We start from the raw sequence: 25,386 nt of genomic DNA, 5'->3' as shown, positions 1-25,386 counted from the left end.
CCCCGAACAGATGGAACAGGCGGAGTCCACATTTTGTTGCACTGCCTTCTGGCAAGCCAGAGGATTCACGGAATCTGTGGTGATCCAACCAAGCCTCGTTGCTGCCTCAAGTGCTTGCTTACAGGCATCCATGTGCAACAACGCAACCACCACCGCCCCACGGTGTCCACGTTTCTGATGCATGTCATGACATGACACCTGCTGGCTGGAAAAGGGAAGCGCGGGTACGGGCACCGCTAAGACAACATCCAATCTGAAAGGGGTTGGCCGAGATGCTCCGGGAACCTGCTCGAAGGTTCCACAAGAGGGCGTGGCCAGAGGCAGAGCCGCGCCTGGGGAGATAAGCGGGGGCGGACCGGAGCTCGTGTGCGGTCCGGACTGCGTCGCTGCTCGCCGTCATCTCTCTCCGTCGTGCGGCCACGTGGAAGATCTCCTGCGGGCTTCCATCACCATCCTCGTCACGCCGCCAGCCAGCGGCGTAGTGAGGGTGGACGGTGGAACCGCGCCGAGTAATCGGCCGTGTGTGTAGCCAATAGAGACGTGAATATCTAAGTGCTGTGCTCACAGTGAAAGGATAAGGTTGGCCTGTGTTTTGCCCGCATAAGAATAAAAGTGCCCTCTACACGTGTCGTGGGAGTAATTCATTACACACACACAGGGGCCTGCAACCAAAACAAGAGCCGTTTTCGGATTCTGTAAAAAATAATAAACCACGAGCCGCAATACGAGACGGACCTTAATAAATAACGTCACGGAAGTCCTGAAAGAGCCACAAGTTGCCGACCCCCCTGCACTCGAAGGTGGTACGCATATTGAAAACTTTCACTCCACTTAGCAGTTTAAAACTATCACAAATACAAAGATTCCAAATATAGCTTTGCACGTAGTTTTATGGCGAGTGCTGTTGGCGTGCACCTATGAAGGCTGGCACGGCACACGAGGGGGTAGGTGGCCAATACCACGCCCAGCCGCCTTTGTCTCCCCTGTGATGTTTACACACTGCACTAGGTACTCATTTGAGGCCGAATCGACCCAGGGAAGGCCCAGGACTGATTCAGATAATTGTCACTGGTGTTGGCTGCGAGCGGAAATCCAACTCGGGTAGCCGGATTCGTAGCGCAGCGTGCTGCTACACCACTGCTCTCCCCTACGTCAAATATACACACACACATGCTCGCATGTTACACAAGGCCCACCAATATTTTTATTGTAACAAAACATACAGGTCGTAGAGATGCAGACGTGGGACAGTAATTTACATACAAGGGAGGGGGTTACTTTCATGGGACAGATCCAACACTGAAGCACACCTGGACATCAATGCATGTGGCTGAGCGACTTGGGTTTAGACACCACCCCCCCGACCCGGCACCGTTGAGATTACAAGTTCCAATCTGGGTTAAGCCAGTCACGATTAAACAAAGTTCTTCAGTGTAGCGAGTTGGTCTCAGTCCGGCCACCAATGACTGACAATGAGACTTGGAGACTCGCATAGAGATCGGCTTAATCGCCACTGTCTGAATCCTGGATTCCAACCAAGGTTTTTCTGCTGTGCCGGCCCAACGCCTCTTATCAAGGCTTTTGATTTAATTGACACCTCACCGACTGCAGACAACAGGGCTCTAGGAGGGGATGCAGAAGTAGTTCTGCGCCATTTCTGTACCACGAGGTGGTGCACTGCTCGCAGTGAGGGGGTAAACAAAGGAAGCGTCTCCATCTCTTGGCGACACAATGGAGGCGTTTCTAACGTCACCCGGTTTCTGCTGTTGCTGATGAATTTAATCGAAGGATAACATCGAGCAGTAAATATCTGAAAGGTCGTGGACCTCCCGTATGCCGCCGACTCAGCCTTAAATGAGTTACCTGCTGCGATGTGTAAACACACAACAGTACGGGGGAGATAAAGGTGGCTGGGCATGGTGTTTGGCCACCCAGCCCCCCCCCAACCCCGCTCTGTCGTGTGCCATTGCCGGCCTTCATAGGCGTTGTGTTCTCAAATACCTGGATAAAGCAGAGTTCTTCAATAATTTTCCAAGGGGCCACTTTCGTCGATAAGACATCATTGTGAGGGTCGCCATGCATTTGAAACCATTGGGTTTGACAGCAGCACGGTGACGGGGTGTTTTCACATTTGTATATTGCTGGGCGTGCCGTACGTCAGGTGCCGCCAGTGGCTCGTGGGCCTTGCAATGAATGAAGAACACTGGGCTCAAGGCTATATTGGGGATCCTTGGTCGTCGTCGTCGGTGGAGGCAGAAGGTCGAGGAGAGGGGACCCCCCCGGGGGTGGGAGGTCGAGTGGCACAGGAGGTGCCCACACTGGCCTGGGTCTACCCCCTCACTTCGTTATCGTGTTCCTGTAATCACACACACACACCGAGCGTCAGGGTTATGGGTTAGCGATAAGGTTAGAGTTAAGGGCTAAGGTGACGTTGACAGGTTGGGGTAAGGGTGAACGTGAGAGAGCGAGTCTATTGTAACGCGAGTTAGTATCTCTGCTCTGACGTGAGCAAGTGAACGTTTGGTGACGCGTGAAGGACTCGTGTTCCTCTGGTGACATGAGTGAGCGAACGAGTGGGAGAGCGAGCAAACGAGTGGGAGCGCGAGCGAATAAGCGCAAGAGCGAGCGGGAGAGCGAGCGGGAGAGCGAGCAAGCATGTGGGCGAGTGGATCTACGCACGCGTTCATGCTCTTGCCGCTGCCACTCAAGATGATGAATGGCGTCTTCTGGGCCTTCTGCTTCTCCTGCAGTAGGGCAACGGTGCCAAGCGGAGTGTCACTCGAACTCATCTTCCTCAGCATCTGCCGCGTGGAGGGGAGGTGGGGAGGGCAGCGTCACAACACGGGCAACATTGTACCGTCAATTTACCTCCGTATTAACTGGGGTACCCTGCCAGATTCCAACTGTGAATCTCAGCGACAAGCGGTGAGCGCGCCACCACAAGGCCATGGGCAGGGAGCGGTTTGAGCGTTGGCACATTGCGGGAGGAGTGTTACAGACAGAGGGAGTACTTGAGTGTGCGTGTGTTCTGGGAAGCGGTAGTGTAGAGGTTAGTGCACTACACTACGAATCAGGCGATCAGAGTTCGATTTCTGCTCACAGCTAATACCGGTGACGATTATCTGAACCAGTCCTGGGCCTCCCCTAGGTCGACTCGGCCTCAAATGAGTACCTGGTGCAGTGTGTAAACATTTCCACAAGGGAGACAATGGCAACTCGCACCGTGCTGGCAATCATAGGTGCTGCTCACGAACAGCATTTGCCCCAACAGTCTGTTAAGACGATATGGGGGATTTTGTCTGTGTGTTAGTGTGAGTTTGAGAGGTGAGCATTTGCAAGTTGTTGTGGGAAAGTGTTTGAGCAGGAGTTCAGGAGTGAAAGCATCAGTGTTTGTTTATTTAAGAGTGTTTGGTTGTGCTATGGAGTGTTGCATTTGGTGCGTGGGAGAAAATGCTTCGGAGTGTTTCCAAGTCACTCACGTGCTCCTCTTCGAGTTTCTTTTGCCGTTTCTCAGTTTTCATCCTCCCCGAGCCCTTCCCATGGAAGCGGTGAGACAGCTGTCGGAACGCCTGTGTGTGTACACAGCAATGCACTCCATTCACAACGACGAACACCATTCACAATGACGAACACCATTCACAACGACGAACACCATTCACAACGGCGCACCCTGTTCCCAATGACGTGCGCCGTTCCTAACTATTCTAACACTATTCCTAACGTGTTCTACGGAACTGTGGGCTTGCAACTTGAGACCCCTCCAGCACTGGAAAAAATGTCAAACCTTGAAAAACCCACCGACCTCCCTACCACGAGTCCCTCTGGAGCCCACGGCCGTGCCACGTCTCATCAGGACCAACGCAACGAGGCGGGCAACCGTTTACTTCCCAATGTCCGAGCAATCTCGACACGAAACCTCGCCACGCCCCATCGTTTCACATGCTCCCTCGCGTCAAGGGAGGGGAGCAGGAAGCAGCGTACCTCCTTGGGCGTGAGCTTGCGCCCCGTCTCGTCCACGTACTCGATGCGCACGTCTGGCCGGTAGTGCTCCTTGTCCTTGAACTCCTGCCCGTAGGCGCGGTACTCCTCCCGGCGGCTGTACTTGTCATCGCTGCCGTGACTGCAACGCGCGCGCGTACAGATGGGGTGGGGGGGAGAATCGATTGTCAATGAGAAAACCTCCCGAGGCTGTGGCGAGGCCCAGCAATAGTAGCGTGCGTTGTTGCAGAGATTCAAGGTTTTATTTGAAGGGGCAGCCACGGTGAATTGCGTGCTGCATACAAACCGTAATACTACCACGACTACTACTCGCGGTGCGCTTCTCTCACAGTGGACGATAAATGGTGGTGCAGTGGCGAGATGTTAACTCCCTCGACTAGTATGCAGGAGGTCGTGGGTTCGATGGCTGTATCGAAGACAGCGACATGCTGGCTTCAAGCCCTGTGGTGGCCGTCTCTCACCCTGTCAGGAGGTTCACAATGGCCATGCCAAAAACATTGTTGCCAGTGCTGGTGAAATCCTCCGGTTTTTACCTCCACACATTTAGAATGTGTTTGGATTATTTTGTTGCTATACATTTCCACATGATAAGCCACTTTGTTGGGCTATCATTTGTGGTCAGACAGCTCAGCGAGCTTTACTTGGTAAGATCACAATTGTTTAGTTTTATTTGTATATTTAAGTGACTTGTTTACCTTTGCTATACTTTGCACTCCTATCGGGGTTTTGCATTGTTTGTTGTAACGTTCTGACTGGACATCTGGGAAGAGGTTTATAAATCGTCGGATCCCTTCAGTATAAATATTCGGATTCTTTCGATTTTGTGCATGTCTCCGTCTCTCGCAGAAATAATGGCCGTGTTGGGGCACACTACATCGGCAACCACAATGCCACTGGCTAGGAGATGTGAACTACCTCGCCTGATATACAGGCGGTTGTGGGTTCGACCCAGACCCTGACGTCTGCTGTGTATTTGGAGTTTTCAAGTTCTTCCCATGGTAGCATGGATTTTCCTCTGGGACCTCCGGTTTTCCCTCCACATTTAGAATAAACGTGCGTTTAGAGCAGGGGTCCTCAAACTACGGCCCGCGGGCCACATGCGGCCCGCCGAGGACATTTATCCGGCCCGCCAGGTGTTTTTTCCGCCGCTGCCTGTCCGTTACTTTTTTTCTTCATGAGAAGGACGGTCATTGGTGGAAGAGGGAGAGGGGGCGGCCGCCGCCGATTGGCTGGCCGGCTGAAGCGCTGGATCATGGGAATTGTAGTCCGGCTGCAATCAAGCTTCAGGCGGTGGGAGGAACCGAACAGTGCAGCCGGACTACTACTCCCACCTCCCAGGACTCAGAGGAAGCCAGGGCATGTGGGAGGGGCCGGCTGCGCTGTGAACAAAACTGCAGGTGTAATTAATTTTTAATGGCACCCGCACCAGTGTGAGCCTGGGGTAAAAGCGGAGTTCCCCCAATCAGACTGCATTGATGGGCAGTGCAGTCTGTATGTCTCTGTGTGGGCAAAGTTATTGCTGGTATATTGTTTTTGTAGCGCTGTATATATATTGGTATTTTACTAATAGAAATTTTGACTCCCTAGGAAACAATGATGTCAAGAAAGAGAAAAATTGACTCGGAGTGTAGGATATTCAAAGAACAGTGGACTTATGATTACTTTTTCATGCAGTGTCTGATATGCCAGAATATAGTGTCTGTGTTCAAAGAATACAATTTACGTCCACACTATGAAACTCAACATTAAGATAAATATGATTGTTTGGTCGGAGAAGTGAGAAAAGATGAAATATTAAAAGTGAAAAATACATTAACAACTCAGCAAAATACTTTTGTGAAGCAGAAGCAGCTAAATATTTCATCACTGCGAGCAAGTTTTCAAGTTGCCAAGCTAATAGCGTGCACTGGCAGACCATTCGTGGAGGGAGAATTTGTTAAAGAATGCCTTCTTTCTGTTGCCAAAGAGATGTGTCCAGAGAAGGCCGATTTATTTAGTACAGTGAGTCTTTCAGGACCTACAATTACACGGAGAATTGAAGAAATGGGAGACAATTTGCATCAGCATTTGCAAATCTCCACAAAAAAAATCTCCTATTTTTCCTTGGCACTCGACGAAATCAATGATGTTCGGGATTCTGCACAACTTCTAAATTTTATTCGTGGGACGAATGACTATTTCAAAGTCACAGAAGAGCTTGCTGCACTGCAAAGCAAAGGAACAACTACAGGAGAGGATATCTATGAAAAGATTTACCAAACTGTGAATGGTTTGGAGCTGAACTGGGCTAAACTAGCCAGTGTGACAACTGATGGTGCTCCTAGCATGGTGGGGTCTAAGAAAGGAGTAATTGCTCGCATTAACCAAGAGATGGACAAACAACCATTATCATCCAATAGCCATACACTGCCTCATCCACCAACAAGCGCTGTGTAGTAAATCACTGAAGTAGGACTCTGTTATGAAAACTGTGGTATCTTGTGTTAACTTCATTAGAGCTACGTAGAAGGGAAGTAGTCCTGCATAATGCACGGGCATATGTAGTACTAATCACATTCCTGCATTTCCCATAAATATGCTAAATTCCTCTTGATATGCAAATTATTTTGTCAAGGCGTCCTTTCCCCCCCCTTCCAACCCAGCTTATATATATGCTCCAAGCTCGTGTGCTGTTTCATTCAGACGCTGTCGTCTCGACAGACCTGGTTTTCACCTGAGGACGGCTGCTTGCGTTGTGGCCGAAACGTCGTGAGAATTATTTTATTATGTTTTATTTTTATTATTTTATTACTTCCCTTCTACGTGACTTTACCGAAAGAACCAAGAAGATGAAACCCTGCAGTCATGAAAGCTTTAAATCGAAATTCATTAGAGCTCATGGACTAAACCACAGACAATTTCAGGAATTTCTGTCTGAGCTAAATGTTGACTATGAAGATGTTCTGTACCACACAGAAGTCCGTTGGCTGAGTCGAGGGAGAGTTTTGAAACGTTTCTATGACTTACTTCCACAGATTACAGCTTTTGTGCTTTCAAAAAACAAATTAGTACCAGAGCTCAATGATGCAGAATGGAAATGGCACCTTGCCTTTCTGACAGATGTAACAGAGCTACTCAACAGTTTCAATGTGCAACTTCAAGGAAAGGGGAAGCTCATCTGTGATATGCAATCACATGTCAAAGCATTTGAAGTAAAATTAGGCCTCCTCATCAAACAAGTGAAGGAGGAAAACTTCTGCCATTTCCCCACAACTCAAAATCTGTTAGCGGAAAAACCATTGGTTGCATTCCCAAACAAAACATGTGTGGATTCACTGTAAAATTGCGAAAGGAGTTCCAATTTAGATTTAAAGCTTCATCTCCATGAACAGGACATACAGCTTTTCTGTAACCCATTTTCTATTGACATTGAAAATGTGGATACAATTTACCATATGGAACTGGCTGAACTGCAGAATTGTGACTCTGAAAGACGCATTCAAGTCAAGCAGCCTTCATAATTTCTATGCATCTCTCCCCTCTGAGACATATCCTCATCTCAGGAACCATGCACTCAAAATGGCAACCATCTTTGGCAGCACTTATGTCTGTGAACAGACTTTTTCCAGAATGAAACATTTGAAATCTCCAACCAGATCTAGACTAACGGATGCACACTTGCATCACTTGTTACGACTAGCAGTGACAAATATGGAACCGGACATTGACCATCTCATTAGCCAAAAGCAGGCTCATAGTTCCCATTGAAATACTGGCAAGTTTGTTTATTTAACTTTACTTGTTCTTCATTTTAAATATTGCATTTGTTCCCGTTTTGTTTCTTCACTTCAAAATAAGATATATGCAGTGTGCATAGGAATTTGTTCATAGTTCTTTTTAACTGTAGTCCGGCCCTCCAACGGTCTGAGGGACAGTGAACTGGCCCCCTGTTTAAAAAGTTTGAGGACCCCTGGTTTAGAGTATTTGACTGCTATACATTTCCACACGATGAGCTAATTTGTTGAGCTATCATTTGTGATAGCCAGATTGTTATGAAAAACAGCTGTAGAGCCCAGTGGTACTTACCTTGTAAAATAAAAACAGAGTCCCCGAGTTACGACGACTTACGATATTTCCATCTTACGATGGCGAAATGAAAAAATTGTTAAATATTTTAAATTTCGAGCGGCAGGCAAAGGCAACAGCGTACGAGGTACGATCTTGGCGAGTACAGTACAATATGATACGTTACGATACGTTCAATGCATGTACGATATGTAGCTTTAGCGATTAAATTTTAGGGTTACCACGATACGATACGTTCAATGCATGTTAAAAGTTTTTATAGCCGATTGGATTGTTTCCTGAAAAAACGTTCTATTAAATTGCGGTTCATATAGGTAGGATAAGAATTTACCTTGTTTTTTTTACTTGACATTTTACTGTGCAATACAGTATTGTAATTAATAAATACATACGGTATATAGTTTATACAGTACGGTACTGTAAATTGCTCTGTTTTGCTCAATTATCACCATTCTTTAAGACTCTTGGGTAGGCGAGGCCATCTTCAACTTACGATATTTTCAACTTACGATGGGGTCCTCGTAATGCATCTCCATCGTAAGTAGAGGACTAGCTGTAGATTTCGATTTAAAGCTTTCGTGACTGCAGGAATTCATCTTCTTGGTTTTTTCGGTAAAGTCACGTAGAAGGGAAGTAATAAAATAATAAAAATAAAACATAATAAAACAATTCTCACGACGTTTCGGCCACAACGCAAGCAGCCGTCTTCAGGTGAAGAATGAGAACCTGTCAAGCTGGGAGCTTATATATAAGCTGAGTTGGGGGGTGTAAGAAGAGCGCCTTAACAAAAGGATGTGCATATCAAGAGGAATTAAGCATATTCATGGGAAATGCGTAGGAGGTGGGCGGGGGGGTTTCAAGGGAGGGGGCAGGGGGTAGCAATAACAAAGGGATGGAATGTTAAAGCAATGAAACATGTGAATGGGAGAGCGGTGACCGAACACCAACAGCGGAGCAAGTAATGCATTCCCTGTGGAGAACACAAGATACACAGTTAATGCCTGTGAGTGGATTGCGGACTGAAAGTCGCCGTAAACGTGAACAACAATCAGTTAAGATCCGAAATGGTTTATTACGTCCTTCCAATGATTGCTGAGCCAGAATCCATCTTCTCGGTTGAAATTGTCTGTGTTTGTATATGTGGATCGCCTCATGAACGAATCTCTCATGGTAGCCAGATGGCTTGCAGAGAACCTCTGTCTTGGAGAAGTCAAAGTCATGTGAGCCCACTGAATTGTAACAGTGATCTGCCACGGCTGAGGTGTTTGTCCTACCGTGTTTCAGGTCTGCTTTATGTTCGCGGATGCGGTCCAAGACATGTCGTTTAGTTTCTCCAATGTAACTGCTACCACAGAGGCAACTTAGTTTGTAGACGCCAGGGTACTGTATGTCTGGAACCACGTCTTTTACAGACGGGACCAGATCACGGATTTTATGTACTGTGTTGAATCGGACCTGAATCTTGTGTTTAATCAGGATTTTGGAGATCGTTTTTGTGACCCCAGCAATGTAGGGTAAGGTGATGGTTTTGAAAGGCTCCTCAACAGGATCCTTCTTGATGGTTGGAGTGATGGCTTTACGGATTGTGTAGTCGGAGTAACCATTAGCCTTAAGAGCTTGGCGTACGTGTTTGAGTTCACTAGCCATCCCAGAAGAACTCCCTCATCAAGACCCTATACCATAGAGCCCAATGCATCTCCGACCAGGAACACATTGCCAGTGAACTCAAACACGTACGCCAAGCTCTTAAGGCTAATGGTTACTCCGACTACACAATCCGCAAGGCCATCACTCCAACCATCAAGAAGGATCCTCTTGAGGAGCCTTTCAAAACCATCACCTTACCCTACATTGCTGGGGTCACAAAAAAGATCTCCAAAATCCTGATTAAACACAAGATTCAGGTACGATTCAACACAGTACATAAAATCCGTGATCTGGTCCCGTCTGTAAAAGACGTGGTTCCAGACATACAGTACCCTGGCGTCTACAAACTAAGTTGCCTCTGTGGTAGCAGTTACATTGGAGAAACCAAACGACATGTCTCGGACCGCATCCGCGAACATAAAGCAGACCTGAAACACGGTAGGACAAACACCTCAGCCGTGGCAGATCACTGTTACAATTCAGTGGGCTCACATGACTTTGACTTCTCCAAGACAGAGGTTCTCTGCAAGCCATCTGGCTACCATGAGAGATTTGTTCATGAGGCGATCCACATATACAAACACAGAGACAATTTCAACCGAGAAGATGGATTCTGGCTCAGCAATCATTGGAAGGACGTAATAAACCATTTCGGATCTTAACTGATTGTTGTTCACGTTTACGGCGACTTTCAGTCCGCAATCCACTCACAGGCATTAACTGTGTATCTTGTGTTCTCCACAGGGAATGCATTACTTGCTCCGCTGTTGGTGTTCGGTCACCGCTCTCCCATTCACATGTTTCATTGCTTTAACATTCCATCCCTTTGTTATTGCTACCCCCTGCCCCCTCCCTTGAAACCCCCCCGCCCACCTCCTACGCATTTCCCATGAATATGCTTAATTCCTCTTGATATGCACATCCTTTTGTTAAGGCGCTCTTCTTACACCCCCCAACTCAGCTTATATATAAGCTCCCAGCTTGACAGGTTCTCATTCTTCACCTGAAGACGGCTGCTTGCGTTGTGGCCGAAACGTCGTGAGAATTGTTTTATTATGTTTTATTTTTATTATTTTATTACTTCCCTTCTACGTGACTTTACCGAAAAAACCAAGAAGACTAGCTGTAGTTTAAGCCCCTGGGGTGACGGTTCGATCTGGGGTGATCGACATGGCCATTAAAAAAAATCGGGCGAGCAGCATCCTCACTTCTTGTCCTCAATGGTGTAGAGGGCGGAGGGGAGGGTCTTGTGGGGGTTTTTGACGCGCGCCATCTTCGATACCTCCGTCTCTAGGTACCCTGCACGTGCGCAGGGGGAGGGGGGGCATACACAGACGGCTATAGAGACAGGCGGACAGCTATACAGATCGAGACAGATACTCGCACACAAATAGGCAGCTACACACAGACAGCTATACAGACAGGCGGACGGCTATACAGATCGAGACAGCTACTCGCACACAAATAGGCAGCTACACATGCATACAGATAAGGCAGACAGCTACGCACACAGACCTCCGATTAGCATGGTTGCCTATATACATACATAGAGATCTACACACCCAAAGAGACAAACGGCTATACAGAGAGGCATACAGCTACGGGAGGAGCAGGAGCAGCAGCAGGAGTAAAAGCATAAGGAGGGGCATGAGGAGAAGTAACAGGCAGGAGGAGAAGCAGCAAGAGCAGCAGCAGCACTCACCCTTGGTGTTGCAGAGCTTGAGAGCGGATGCGAGACCACCCGTAATCATCGGCTCTTCCTCCAGGATTGCACCGGCTCCCGTTGGGGTCTGTGTGGTCACGCACACACACAAGAGACAATTGAGATACACAGACAAGACACGCTCTCACACACACACAGACAGAGACAAGACACACGCACACATAAACACAAATAAGACAGACACACATGGCAACACACGCGCACACAGACGACAGATGCTGGCATAAGACAAAGACCCCCCTATATGAACATACTGTAGGGGCAAGTGCTGTTAGCGAGTAGCACCTATGTAAGCCGGTACAGCACACAAGAGGGTGGGTGGCCAGCACCACCCGTGAAAAGCCTTTGCCTCCACCGTCGCGATCGTTACACACCGCAACAGATACTCATTTGAACCTAGCAAACTCTGTTTGCTAGGTTCGTAGTCCAACGCGTGAACCGTTGCACTACCGTTCCCCATAAACATGCACACACGTGGACAATGGTGAGTGGGGGGTGAGTGGGCGACCTCCACACGCTCCCGCTCTTCCTCCAGGTTTACTGCGCTCCAGCCGGCCCCCTCCTCGTCCTCCTCGTCCGCTCGCATCTCCGAGTCGCTCTGCTCAAAGTCCTGTGTGTGGGGGGGGGGGGGGCAGCAGAGGGGAGAAGGGGCAGTGGGGGGGGGTGCAAAAGTTTAATCATCACAGGAGCTCTTGCACAATTGCTCACAATCACTCTCATTCACTTACGCACTCACCAGAAACGCGGGCGAGTTTGAGTGAGCCAGCAAGAAGCGAGCGAGGGGATGAGTGAGTGAGCTAAAGGATGAGTGAGAGAAAGTGGTTCATCGTTAGCACCTTTGGCTACGTTCGGTGCAAAGGAAGTTCAATGTACATACATATGTGAGCAAGGAATGAGCGAAGAATAAGTGAGCAGGCGCGTGAGGAGGGAAGCGGGTAAGTGAGCGAGACAAGGGGTGAGCGAGTGAGCAGGAAGTGAGCGAGGGGATAAGACAGCGGGTGAGTGAGCGAGCGAGGTGCGAGGGGATGAATGAGCGAGTGGGCGAGTGGGGAGGGGATAAGACAGCAGCGGGCAAGTGAGCAAGTGAGACTGCGAGTGAGTAGCGAGCGAAACCACGCGTGAGTAAGACAGCAAGTGGGTGGGTGGCGTGGTGGGCGAGGTTGGCGACGCCCATACCAGCAGGTCGTCGCGGTCGTCGCGGTTCCCCGACAGGCCGTAGGTGGGGATTTCCCCGAGCGTGCGGCAGAACTCCGACGTGGAGTTGAAGACGATGTGGCCATGCCGGTCTCGCTCCCCCAGAACCATCCGCTCCTCGTCATCCTCCTCCTCGTCCTCGCCACCGTCGTTCTCACCTCGTCGCTCCCCGCTCTGCATGCTCCGCACCACCGTCGCGACCTGGGAAACGAGGTGGACGAGTTTGGGGGGTGGGTTTGGTTTTGGCCGTGGCTGCTACTGTTGTCGTCGTTTTTGTTGTGCTGGCAGACTTCGTGGTTGTCAGCGCGTCGCTTGTTCTTTCATTCGCGGAACCAGGCATGCGCTCGCTCAACTTTCTCACCAAGCGCGCACTCAGTCACCCACTTATTCACCGAACCACTCGCTCACACGTGTGAGCGTATGCGTGTGCATGCGCGTGTGATGGTACAACCATGCGCACTTGCGTGTGACCACGCGAGTGAGCTTGTGTGCACGAGCGCACAATCACGCGGGCTTGCGTGTGAGTTCGAGCCTCAAGTGAGTACTCGGTGCGGCGATGTGTAAAGATCGTCAATGGGGAGATAAAGGCAGCTGGACATGGTGCTGGCCTTCATAGGCGCAGCTCGCCAACAACACTTGCCCCAATGGCCTGTCAATGGCTACACGGGGCATCTTTGTTTGTGTGGGTGTGCGTGCAATCGAGCGGTAGTGGAGAGCGGCAATGTTACCGTTAGCGCATTGCGCTACAAACCTGGCGACCTTGGGTTCAATTCCCGCTCATGGCCAACACCAGCAGTGATTATCTGAACTGGTTCTGGGCTTCCCCTAGGTTGACTCGGCCTCAAATGAGTACCTGATGCTGTGTGTAAACATTGTTACTGGGGATACAAAGTTGGCTGGGCGTATTGCTGGCTACCCACTCCCTTGTGTGCTGTGCTGGCCTTCATAGGTGCTACTCGCTAACAGCACTTGCCCCAATATCTCGATGAAAGCTGTATGGGGGGAATGTTTGTGAAAGAATGGGGCGCCACTATGGCAACATGTTAACTCCCATTCCTGGTATACAGGAGGGCATGGGTTCAATCCCGACTCTGGCACCTGTAAATTTCGAGTCTGCATGTTCTCCCTATGGTCGTGTGGCTTTTTCTCTGGGTCCTCCGGTATTTCCCTCCACATTTAGAATCAACGTGTTGAGAGTATTTGGCTGCTGCTATAAATTTCCGCACGACGATGAGCCGCTTCGTTGAGCTATCATTTGTGATAGCCAGGTCTCTTCTGAAAAAGAGCTACATAAGCTCAGTGGGGCCTGACCTGGTAAAATAAAAACACATTTAGTTTTAGTGTAGTAGTGTATGCGTGTGAGCGTGCGAGCGAGCGAGCACCCTGATAGCCGCGTCACGCAGGTCCCTCTTCTGCCGTAGTCGCCGCTGCTTGTCCAGCTGCCTCTGCAGTTCCTGTTCCGCCTCGTCCTCCTCCACCACCACGACGGGTGACGCGGGCGTCACCAGCTCCTCTAACCGCCATACACACACACACACACAATGATGCCCCCGTATAGCCTTAACACTGTTGGGACAAGTACTGTTAGCGAGCGGCGCTTAAGAAGGCCGGCACGGCACACGAGGGGGTGGGTGGACAGCACCACGCCCGGTCGCCTTTGTCTTCCTAATGGTGATGTCCACACATTGCACCAGGTAGTCGTACACAGATACACCCCGCCATCACCAACATCATCAGCAGCCGTAGTCTACCCACTGCTGGGCGAAGACAAATCCCCCGCGATGTGCAACGTCTCACCCTCGTCGTCGCTCATTTGCATGTCCTGCACCGTGGTGTCGGCATCATGCCCCTCCTCCTGTCGCTCCTCACCACCCCCCTTGCCATCTCCACGAACCTCCTCACCCTCGCCCTCTGCAGAGTGCAGAGGCAGAGCGCCCTGACGACGCCTGGGGGGGGGGGGGTGAGAGGGGAGGTGGTGTGGTGGTGTGTCGGGGTAGGTGAGTGTGGTGGTGTGTAGGGGTAGGTGAGTGTGGTGGTGTGTAGGGGTAGGAGAGCGTGGTGGTGTGTAGGGGTAGGTGAGTGTGGTGGTGTGTAGGGGTAGGTGAGTGTGGTGGTGTGTAGGGGTAGGAGAGTGTGGTGGTGTGTAGGGGTAGGAGAGTGTGGTGGTGTGTAGGGGTAGGAGTGTGTGGTGGTGTGTAGGAGTGTGTGATGGTGTGTAGGGGTAGGAGTGTGTAGGGGTAGGAGTGTGTGGTGGTGTGTAGGAGTGTGTGATGGTGTGTAGGGGTAGGAGTGTGTAGGGGTAGGAGTGTGTGGTGGTGTGTAGGAGTGTGTGATGGTGTGTAGGGGTAGGAGTGTGTAGGGGTAGGAGTGTGTGGTGGTGTGTAGGAGTGTGTGGTGGTGTGTAGGGGTAGGAGAGCGTGGTGGTGTGTAGGTGAGTGTGGTGGTGTGTACGGGTAGGTGAGTGTGGTGGTGTGTAGGGGTAGGAGTGTGTGGTGGTGTGTAGGGGTAGGAGTGTGTGGTGGTGTGTAGGAGTGTGTGGTGGTGTGTAGGAGGGGTAGGTGATTGTGGGGAGCGCTTGTGTAGCAGTTACCAGCAAACCGAGATCGATTCCCGCTCGTGGCCAATACCAGTGACAATCATCTGAACTGGTCCTGGGCCTCCCCTATATCAACTCAGCCTCAACTTAGTATTTGGGGCGATGTGTAAACATTGGCCAGCCAGCCTACTTGCTGCTGGACTACCGCCTCAACCACAGCCCTTGGAGGCCGCCTCACCGCGAGCCGAGGTCTGAGGCCGCCGCCCCCCCCGAGGTCTTGCCGGGGAGCGGTGCCAGCTGGTCGGCACGCAACGTCTTCTCTCTGCGCCGGATCTTCTTTACCCGGCGCTTCGTCTTTCGGAACGTGACCTACGTTTGTCATTGTTTTGGAAAAGGGGGTGGTGGGGGGGTAGTTCAAGGGTCAAGGGGACGTTCGCGACCTCCCAGAAAACAACAAAAAACCGACAGTTCTATCTTTTTGAAACGCTTTCCCGATGAAGGTTGGAAAGCACGTTCATCACTGCCGTCCATCTGTCAAGCTATTCAATTTTTTGTTTTACCAGGTAAGGACCACTGAAATGATGTCTCAATGAAGTGGCTTTTCACGTGTATAGCAGCCAAATACTCTAAACGTGTTCTGTTGATTATAAATATGGAAGGAAAAACCGGAGGAGCCGGAGACAAATCCACACAACCACAGGGAGAGAGACACGCAAACTCCAAATATACAGCAGGCCTCGGGGTCAAACCCACGACCTCCAGTATATACCAGGTAAGGGAGTGAACATCTCGCCACCGTGACACCCCGTGGCAAGCTATGAGAGAACGGCAGAAGGCAGGGGAGTAACTCAACAACGAGTGGAGCGAGGTGGCACAGCAGGGTGCACATATGGTGCATCTGCCAGTCATCTCAGTCAGTCAACCCATGGCACCTAGGCAGGGCCATCCATGGGGAGGGCGGGGTGCGTGGCCCAAGGCAAATCTCACTGTGGGCCTCCCCACCCCGATGGCTTCAAACTGAATCGCAAGTATTACACCTGACAAAGTGACAACGACGTGCGGGGCCCCCTCAAAGCGTGGGGGCCCAGGGCAGTCGCCCCGATTTGCCGTACCCCTAGGGATAGCTCTGCACCTGGGTCCGTCTCGTGACCTCCTCCCGCCAGCGGCGGGAGCCTTCCACACTTCACTCGACTGGCTCAAAGCGGCACAGCCAGCCGGTTACAAACGACGTTGGCCGTTTCGTCTTCGCTGTCGCCGTCTCACCATCTCTTGGGGTGAGTAGAACTCGTTGGCTATCTGGGGCACCGCAGTCTCGAGCCGCTGGGCCTGGCTGCGCAGCGTGTCGCGCACGCTTTGCAGCTCGCGCTCCCAGCTGCCGTCCGCCGTCCCGCCGTGCTCCAGCTGGAATGACTTCCTCTTCTCCCCGTCGATCTCCTCATCGTACTTGGACAGCACGGCCCGCTGGCGCATCTGCAATGAGGTGAGGGCGACAGGGAGGGAGAGGTGAGTGATGGAGGGGTAGGTGGATGGCTCCGAGTGTGTGTGTGGCAATTGAAGAGGCTCGTGAAGGACGCTAGTGGGCAGTTGGAGGTTTCCAATAATGGAGGGCAGAGGAACGATGCTCTGCCAGCCATCTCAGTCAGTTTCAATTTAATTTATTAGGTAGAGCCCTGTGAGCCATTCGGCTCTTGAATCGGGTGCAACCGCAACAAACAAAAAAACAAAAACATGGGTCTGTCCCGTGACCTCCTGTCAGCAAGCCTTCAACACTTTACGTGGCCTCGAAGTGCACCTGGCATGGCAAAGGAGCGGTGGTGACATCACCGTGGTGAGTGTTGTTGTTATTGAATAAGTGGGGAGCGGTGGTGTAGTGGTTAGCGCACAGTGCTACGAACCTGATGTTTGATTCCTGCTCACGACCAACTTTGGTGATGAATACCTGAATTGGTCCTAGGTCTCCCTTAGGTCGACTCAGCCTCAGTTTAAATAAGTGGGCACCACGGTAGTTAACATCTCGCCACCTCCCGACCCCGACACCTGTATATTTGGAGTTTGCATGTATCTCCCCACGTGGTCGTGCGGATTTCCACGCAATCCACTTGGTTGAGCTATAATTTATGGCCAGGTCAATTATAAAAAGAGCTATATAGCTCGGTGGGCCATAACTGGTAAAATAAAAAATAGTTTATAGTAAAGTACCTGGTATAGTGTGTAAACATCAGCGCTGGGGAGACGAAGGTGTTGGTCTTAATTCGATGCTCGCTAACAGCACTTGCCCCAACAGTCTGTTAAGGCTATACGGGGGGGGGGGGGGGGGGAGATGAATCTGTCTTTTGAGCGAGTGGGTGAAGGACTGATTGAGTGAAGGCGTAGGTGTGTGGGAGTGAGTGGGTGGGTTAGTAGTGAGAAATCGAAGACGCGAGTGAGTGGGCGAGCGAAGGAAGGGGAATGAACGTGCGGGTTTGGTGGGCGAGCGTGGTGAGGAAGCGGGTGAGTGAAGGAGGTAGCGAGTGACGAGGTGGACAGGGGGCGGTGAGCGAGCGGCTGAGCGAGCGACGGGGTGAGACAGCGAGTGAGGGATGAGTATGGCTCATCGCGCGAGGCTCACAATGGCCAAGTCGTCCACAGACTCGTCCTCCTCGTAGGGCTGATACACCGGCTTCTTCTTCTTGAGCTCCACGTTCTTGTCAGCCTTCTCCTTGTCCACCATGTTCACGTTCACCAGCACGTCTCCGTCCTCCTCATCCAGGATGGCTGAGCAACGGTAAGACGACGAGGAGGATGGGGAGGTGGAACGGAGGAGAGACATCATCGCCACGATTGCCAACATTGTCAATCATCAACACAACGAGCATTGCCATCGATATCATGCATGTATGTTGAACTTCTTTAGTACTGTACGTAGCTAACCGTGCTAATTGGAGGAAGGGTTTACCTTTATCCTTAAGCGTCAGGATGACTGTCTGCCCTTCCTGGAAGGTCTCGATGTCGTGCTCGACAGAGAGCCCCGTCAAGTCCTTGGAGGTGTATGACGGCTACGGGATGAGAGAGATGTTCATCATCATCAACACAATTATCATCATCGTCACAATCATTATTGTAGCCACCGCTGTCATCATCAACCAGCGACGATGATAATGATGGCTAGCTAGCATTGCCCGGTGCTCCACTCGTTGTTGTGAGCATCACTTCTCTTCCCTCCTACACAACCTCCACTACCACCGCCACAACCACCTCCTGCTTCATCACAACCTCCACCACCGCCGCCTCCACCATCACCACCGCTAGGAGCACCACAATCGCAGCGTTGGCTGCACGCCACTCACCTCCTTCTTGGCTCCCATCTCTTCTTCCACAAGACTGCTGATGCCAAACTCGGCGTCCATCTCCTCCAGCACCTTGGCCTGGGGACACCGCAGAGACGCAATCTCAAAGACACGCGGTACACGAGGCTCGCGATGCCATGCACAGTCAAACACACGCAAGCAGCGCTCATGAGACAATAGCTCCACCTGTCCAAGCGTCCGTCCGTAAGTTCACAAGAAACAGTACATCACACAATTATCCGGCTTCCAAAAATATCCGGCGATCCCAGGCCAATCTGGCGAACCTCCATCACAGCTGATGGAGTTGGATTCAGACTCTGAATAACCACCTCCAATTCTACATGCCCTATTATCACCCCATGCAGTCTTCGAGATTGGAGTCAGTACAGTACAGTTAAATACAGTAACTTTTAACAGTATAAATTTTATTTTGATCTATTCGTATGTTTATTTATGCCAAATTCATATAGTTAACAAATTAAAAACACCAAAAAAAACTTTCGTGACGATGTCATCCTCATTTCTTTCTACCTGCTTTTCGTGTTTAGTTTGTTGTCCTTGCCCTGAAACTCCGATTAGCACGGTTGGCTACGTACGGTGTGAAAGAAGTTCAACATATGTACACCTTGTTATGTAATGCAACAGTATCAATCGCGGTAGCAGCAGCAGTCATCGCAACATCAGAAGCAGTCATAGCAGCATCAGTAGTAGCAGCATCAGTAGTAGCAGCATCAGCAGTAACATCAGTAGTAGCAGCATCGGTAGCAGCAGCACAAGCAGCAGCAGTAATAGTAGGAACAGCAGCATCACCAGCAGAAAATAACATCAATAGCAGCACCGGTAGCAGCAGCATGAGTAAAAGCACAAGCTGCAGCAGTAGTAGTAACACCAGCAGCGTCATGTGCAACAGCATCATCGGTAGCAGCAGCAGCAGCACTCACCCTCTTCTGCGCCATGTCCTTCTCCTGCTGCAGTTTGCGGCTGCGCTGCACCCACACTGCGGCATCATCCAGCCAGTCCTCCTCCTCAGCCAGCGTGCGCACCTTCCTGGCGATGACGGCACCGGCACCACCACCACCACCACCCGGCGCGTGTGAGTGGGCTCGATAATATGCCCCGGTGGCGAGATGTTGCCTGCCTCACCTGCTATACAGGAGGTTGTGGGTTCGATCCCAACTCTAACGCCTGTATATTTGGAGTTGGCGTCTCTCTCACCGTGGTCGCATGGATCCTATGGTTTTTCCCTCCACATTTAGAATCAAATTGCATTTAGAGTATTTGGCTGCTAGAAATGTCCACATAAGCCACTTGTCGCCATATAATTTGTGGCCAGGCCGCTTCTGAAGAGCTATAAAGCTCAGTAGGCCTCACCTGGCAAAATATATATTTTTTTATGACAGCTCAAAGCAGTGGCGTGTCACGTATAAATTTATAGCAGCCAAATGCTCTAAACGCACGTTGATTCTAAATGTGGAGGGAAAGAAAAACTGGAGTACTCGCAGAAAAATCCACGCGACCACGGGGAAAACATGCACACTTCAAATACACACACCTATTTACAATACTGGTTCATCAGGAATTTTTAAAACGTGATTCTCATCAGCACCACCCATGGCGAGCGATGATACTTAAACTATTTTACCAGGTCAGGCCCACTGAGCTATATAGATATTGTTCATAAAGCGACCTTGCCATCACAATTGATAACTCAATGAAGTGGCTTATCATGTGAAATTTATAGCAACCAAGTACTCCAAGAGGCCGCTGCCCCAACATTGTGGAACACGCTTCCCCCAGACATCCATGCTGCGGACTCCATGCCCCTAATCTATAAAGCCCAGGGTTATGAATTTGTTTCCATCTGCCTATGCATGACTCAATGTATAAAGAAAATACGGTGATATACGTTTGTTTGGTAAATTAAGGTCGTATCATGAACTTCGGATTTTTACTTACCATTATTTTACACAAAGCTAAAAATAAAGTAGAATAATGAATAAAAATAGACATTAATAAATAATACATGTATTGATCTACAGTATAAGAAAAACAATGTTTCTCCAATCTATGTCAGTTTTTTATTTATTTTACTACTGTACAGTATAAAATATTATATTATTTTCAATATAAATTCTCTGTTTACAATGAATGGTAAGTTAAGTATTATGAGTGTGAAATGGTCAGTTACAAAGGCTGAGAATGCATCCCCATAGTACTAATGTTATGAGTTATTCAATATACGAAATTTAAAGATACGAACGACGGTCCAGGAATGCATCGACTTGGTATAACGAGGTATTACTACTGAATGCCCATTGTGTCTGCAGTGTAAGGTGATGCATTCACATTTGACGCTACGTAAACACACATTGTATTGTACTCAAGATATGCACAATCATCACCATACGCCATGGTCGAGCCAATGCTGGATGGTCTTCTGCACCCTCTCCCACCCTCTCCCCACCTTTCTACTGTCACTTCCCGCTCACCCACCTCACCCCGGTCCTCTGTTATCACACCTACCTGTCCCTCGTGGCCCCCTGTTGTTTACCCACATCCACTTACCCGTCCACCCCCCACCGCCCCAACCACTCACCCCAGCTTCTGGTTGATGAGTCTCTTCTCCTTGAGCGCCGCGAGTTTCTCCTTGAGCACAGCCTTCTTCTTGATGCTCGCCAGGTTCTCAGGGTGGAACAGCACTGGGTTGTCCTTGGAGCTCCCCTCTTCTGCTCACCGTGGGGGCACGGGGGGGGGGCAGCGGGAACATTCGGTGAGGAGATGGAGCAATGGGATCGGCTTGTTTGCAGGATGCGAGATGGGAGTATTGCATTGCTAGACCTTGAAAGATTGGCAACAGCTAGGAGATGCCATCGTGCAGCAATGGATTGAGAATGGCAAACGAGGACGGGTTAAGCTGTGCAATGGTGGCGAGATGTTAACTACCTCGCCTGGTATACAGGAGGTCGTAGGTTCAATTCCGTTGTAGATTCAATGGAGTTTTCACGTTCTCCCCATGTTGTCGCGTGGATTTTTCTCCAGGTCCTCCAGTTTTCCCCTCCACATTTAAAATCAACGTGCGTTAAGAGTATTTGGCTTCTATAAATTTCCACACGATAAGCCACTTTTTTGAGCTGTCATTTGCGACCATGTTGCTTCTGAAGAAGAGCGAGTGTTTTCCTATAACGCGTGTTGTTTTCATGACGTGAATTGGACATAACATGAAGAACGTATTAGGGAACACTTTTTTATAACGCGGATGCAAATTGTAAATGTGATTGAGTGAACAAAAATACATCACACGAGAGGGAATAAGCGGTTGTACAGCTGCCTCGGCGTAGCATCACACAAGACAGAATGCTGCCGGATGCTTCTAGATGCTACCCACGCGCCTCAAGTCTTTGTTGAGTCTGCCTACGCATCTCACACATTATCCCGGACACTGCTTTACCCTATATTAATTACTCGCTTTACTACCCGGCTTCGCCCAGGACTTGGATTCACCACGCCCGGCCGCCTTTGTCTACCCAGTGGCAATGTTCACACACCACACCAGTTACTCGTTTGAGGCTGAGTCGACCTAGGGGAGGCCCAGGATCGGTTCAAATAATCGTCACCGGTGGTGGTCTTGAGCGGGAATCGAACGCGGGTCGCCGGGTTCGTAGCGTTCGTAGCGCAGCGCGCTAACCACTACACTGCGTTAGGCTTCCGTATGAGCGGGTCACATGACAGATGTGACACGCACACTTCCCGTGCAAAATAATATGCATTATTGAGCCCCCCCCCCAAAAAAAATACAAACGTCTATTTGTATAATGTTTGCATGGTGTACAGTCTGGAAAGTACCCACATGGCAAATTTCAAGTTTGTTGCATGTCGAGAAGTACGCTAAACATTTTGAATAGACACACATAATCACAAATTTCCATTTTTATATATATAGAGATAATAAGATGTTTCCATAACGCCGTGTTCTTCAGGAAAGCAACTACCTCCCTATAGGAGAAAATACTGTACATAGCTCAGTGGGCCTTACCTGGTAAAGTAAAATATAGTTTAGTAGTTTACTCACCACTTTGCTTGGCAGCATCGCTGGTCTCCAGAGGCTTCAGGCCCAGCTTGGCTCGCAGTTTACTGCACGAGAACAAATTTAAAATCAGTCACAAGACAGATGGAACACGAGCTTCCTCACTTCCATGCGTACGTGTCAGCATCCGCGCACGCGCGAGTAAAGGTCCCCCGCCACTTTTACGACATTACAACGCGTTGTTCCTGGAAACCTCGTCTTTGTAAATGTACTGGACATCTGTGAAAGAGTTTCATAGTTCATCGGATTTCTACAGTATAAATAAATATTCTGATTGTGAAATCGGATCGCCATAAATTGGACCCCTATTTTCCCAGACAGTATAAACAGGAAAAACATAAATTGCCAACGTGTATTTTGATCAGGCTTATTTAGCAGAATTGAATTGGTAAATATTTACACAAACACTTGAGAACAAAAGCCCCACGCCAAGTCACGTCAGATTCCAGACTGCTGACTGTTCAAATGTGTTCCGAGTCGAACCGTGGAAAATGTGCCGCAAATCGAGTTTGGCCAGGTCGCGTCTGAAAAAAAGCTACATCGATCAATGGGCTTCACCTGGTAAAAAAAAAGTGTAATAGTTTCGTGTAAAGTTTTTCTTCACACTGCTTTGCCGATTTTAATATACAAGTTCGACTTGTTACATAGACCCCATCATGCTCTTTTCCTCTTTATTTCACGAAATAAAAACAAAACAATTATACGAATCATTGTAAAAGGTTTTCGTACTCACTTGGTTTCTTCAATACTCAAGGAATTGTTTCCAGATGCCGACTTTGGTGCTGGCACTGTGGGGAAAGAAGCGACGAAATTTTACTCTCAGACCATCAGCCAACATCAACAATTACCATATTCTCCAGATTACAGGATGCACTATTTCCCCCCTGTAGTTTAAAGTGCCTTACTATTAGCACAGTTGGCGACGTGCGGTGCGAAAGAAGTTCAACATACATACATAAACATCGATTCCAGTGCGTTTTATACGGTCGGTGTGCGTATAACAAGATTTGTATAGATAGGCCAGTATTGCTAGTATGCTAGTCGAACACCAGCTTAGGCAAGTACTGCCAATTATAAAATGGGCAAGAATTTGAGCCTGTATCTGCCAAACTGTATACCGATTCAGTTGTAGAGGGGCCACGGTGGCGAGATGTTAACTCCCTCGCTGGTATGCAGGAGTCAATAAGTTCGATTCCGACACCTGTATATTTGGAGTCTGCATGTTCTTCCTGTGGTAGCGTACATTTTTCTCCGGGCCCTCTGGTTTTCACTAGACATTTAGAAACGAGTATTTGCTATAAATTTCCACTTGACGATAACGAAGTACTGTAGGCTTATCATTTGTGGCCAGGTCGCTTCTGAAAACGAGCTACACAGGTCAAATAAAAATTAGGGCTAGCCCAGTATCGTTGATCCTCTTCAATGGCTCCCCATTGCCGATACCCCCACCCTTGGCAACTCACCATCTCCACCCTCAGTCACGGCACCCCCTTCGTCTCCCTCATCGTGGTCGCGTCTCGCTCGCTTCTCCGGTGGGGGTCCGCCCGCCGAGGCGTCTTCCCCGCGCTCCCCTCGCTCCCTCCTCTCCCGGCGCGACCTGGTTCGATCCCGCTCACGGTCGCGGTCTCTGTCCCGCGACCTGGAGCGCGACCTATGGCCGCGCGGGCGCCGTTCCCCGCGCTCCCCGCGCCTCCTCTCGTCCTCTCCTCCCCCGCGATCCTTCTCCTTGTGCTTCTTCGAGGAGCCCATCGTGGACGTTGGTGCACGGGGTGGGGCCCACGTGTGTAACGATGCAAGTGTGTACAATGGTGTGCGTCGTCTCCGCGTGTAACAGGGTGTGCGCGGTTTACCTGTGCGAGTGTGACGACGCGTCCGTGTACTCGCGTGTATAATTGCTAGGTAATTATAATTTTTAAGTACGTCTGTGTAATAGTATGTTAAAATATGTCAATTATCACGTGTATTTGCAATATATAAAGTGTGTCCTTACCGATCTGTAATCAAGAGTTCTATGTTGAAATCCAATTTTAACGTTATCGACGTGGTTAAGTTTTACAGTACGTTAGGTTCCAATTACGTCACATATGCAATGTTTATGTACAACAGCTATCCACTGCTTCTTTTACAGCCGTTTATATTTCGTATTCAATCACTGAAATAAAACTGTAACAAACTAATTACTTGCACAAACTTTAACTGTTAAAATAAGAATCGCTTTTAGTTGCTATTTAGGCCTCTCAAGGCCGAAGCCTCGGGCTCGCCTTGTTCTCTCCGCCCCCTTTCCCTTCACCGAGGCCGGGGGGAGCAGACCAAAGACGCAAGGTCCATGGCGCCCTCTATTCTCTTCGCCGCTTTGACTGAAGATGTGTTCGTTGATTAAATCGCGATGAACCTGGAATCCGCCGCGACGACGCGGCGATTAACCGGCGACGAAAGCTCAACATTCACAGCGGAGAGACCCGAAAGTGAAGCAATATGGCGGCAGTGGCGTCACTACCGATAGCGAAGGGACACGCGGGGAATTCTGGGACGTAAAAGGGGGAGGGGTGAGGTGAGGGGTGGCGGGGTGGCCACGTGATTAAAACGAGATTCGAAGCTTTCGTGACTGCAGGAATTAGAAACAAAACAAATATCGACGTTTCGATTACAACACAAGCAACCATCATCATCATCAGGTGGGAAACCCACAGCAAGAAGACATTGCTGAAGTGGGAGAGAGAGCTGCCGTGGCAAGAGGTTATATAGGTAAGAAAGGGGGGAGGGGCAAGAGAGGGGGGGGCGCTGCGTGAGCGCTCGGGGGAGAGGGGACGTG

At 49.7% G+C, this 25,386-nt stretch overlaps 2 protein-coding genes across 2 annotated transcripts in view; one reads left to right on the top strand and one right to left on the bottom strand.

Moving 5' to 3' along the window:
- The window catches only part of LOC144949033 (ectonucleoside triphosphate diphosphohydrolase 5-like), a 274,189-nt gene that overhangs the window by 230,299 nt on the left and 18,504 nt on the right, over positions 1 to 25,386 (top strand). The window lies entirely within an intron of this gene.
- Positions 1,182 to 25,082, bottom strand: SART1 (spliceosome associated factor 1, recruiter of U4/U6.U5 tri-snRNP). The gene is made up of 20 exons (XM_078878811.1): positions 24,038 to 25,082; positions 23,308 to 23,362; positions 22,560 to 22,621; positions 21,087 to 21,216; positions 19,432 to 19,537; positions 18,491 to 18,568; positions 18,100 to 18,199; positions 17,773 to 17,918; positions 16,428 to 16,634; positions 15,403 to 15,533; positions 14,426 to 14,574; positions 14,011 to 14,141; positions 12,611 to 12,829; positions 11,943 to 12,044; positions 11,414 to 11,501; positions 10,920 to 11,010; positions 3,982 to 4,120; positions 3,480 to 3,569; positions 2,680 to 2,801; positions 1,182 to 2,356 (listed from the first exon to the last, which is right to left on the bottom strand). Exons 1-20 carry the CDS (start codon positions 24,321 to 24,323, stop codon positions 2,338 to 2,340), a joined length of 2,451 nt encoding a protein of 816 aa, XP_078734937.1. The 5' UTR covers positions 24,324 to 25,082; the 3' UTR covers positions 1,182 to 2,337.

The sequence above is a fragment of the Lampetra fluviatilis genome, chromosome 52, assembly GCF_964198595.1.
Source record: "Lampetra fluviatilis chromosome 52, kcLamFluv1.1, whole genome shotgun sequence".
In the NCBI taxonomy this organism is placed as follows: domain Eukaryota; kingdom Metazoa; phylum Chordata; class Hyperoartia; order Petromyzontiformes; family Petromyzontidae; genus Lampetra; species Lampetra fluviatilis.
The sequence above is the reverse complement of the archived record's forward strand: the minus strand, read 5'-3'. Positions and strand labels throughout refer to the sequence as shown.

Bases quoted from the DNA above. Each gene is read 5' to 3' on its own strand.
- SART1 (XM_078878811.1), bottom strand. From the start codon at position 24,323: ATGGGCTCCTCGAAGAAGCACAAGGAGAAGGATCGCGGGGGAGGAGAG. The intron at 15,534-16,427 runs GTGAGACGGCGA...TGACAAACGTAG, and splicing joins TCTACTCACCCCAAGAGATG to GTCACGTTCCGAAAGACGAA. The intron at 12,830-14,010 runs GTGCTCGCTCGC...CTCGTTTCCCAG, and splicing joins TGCGTGACGCGGCTATCAGG to GTCGCGACGGTGGTGCGGAG.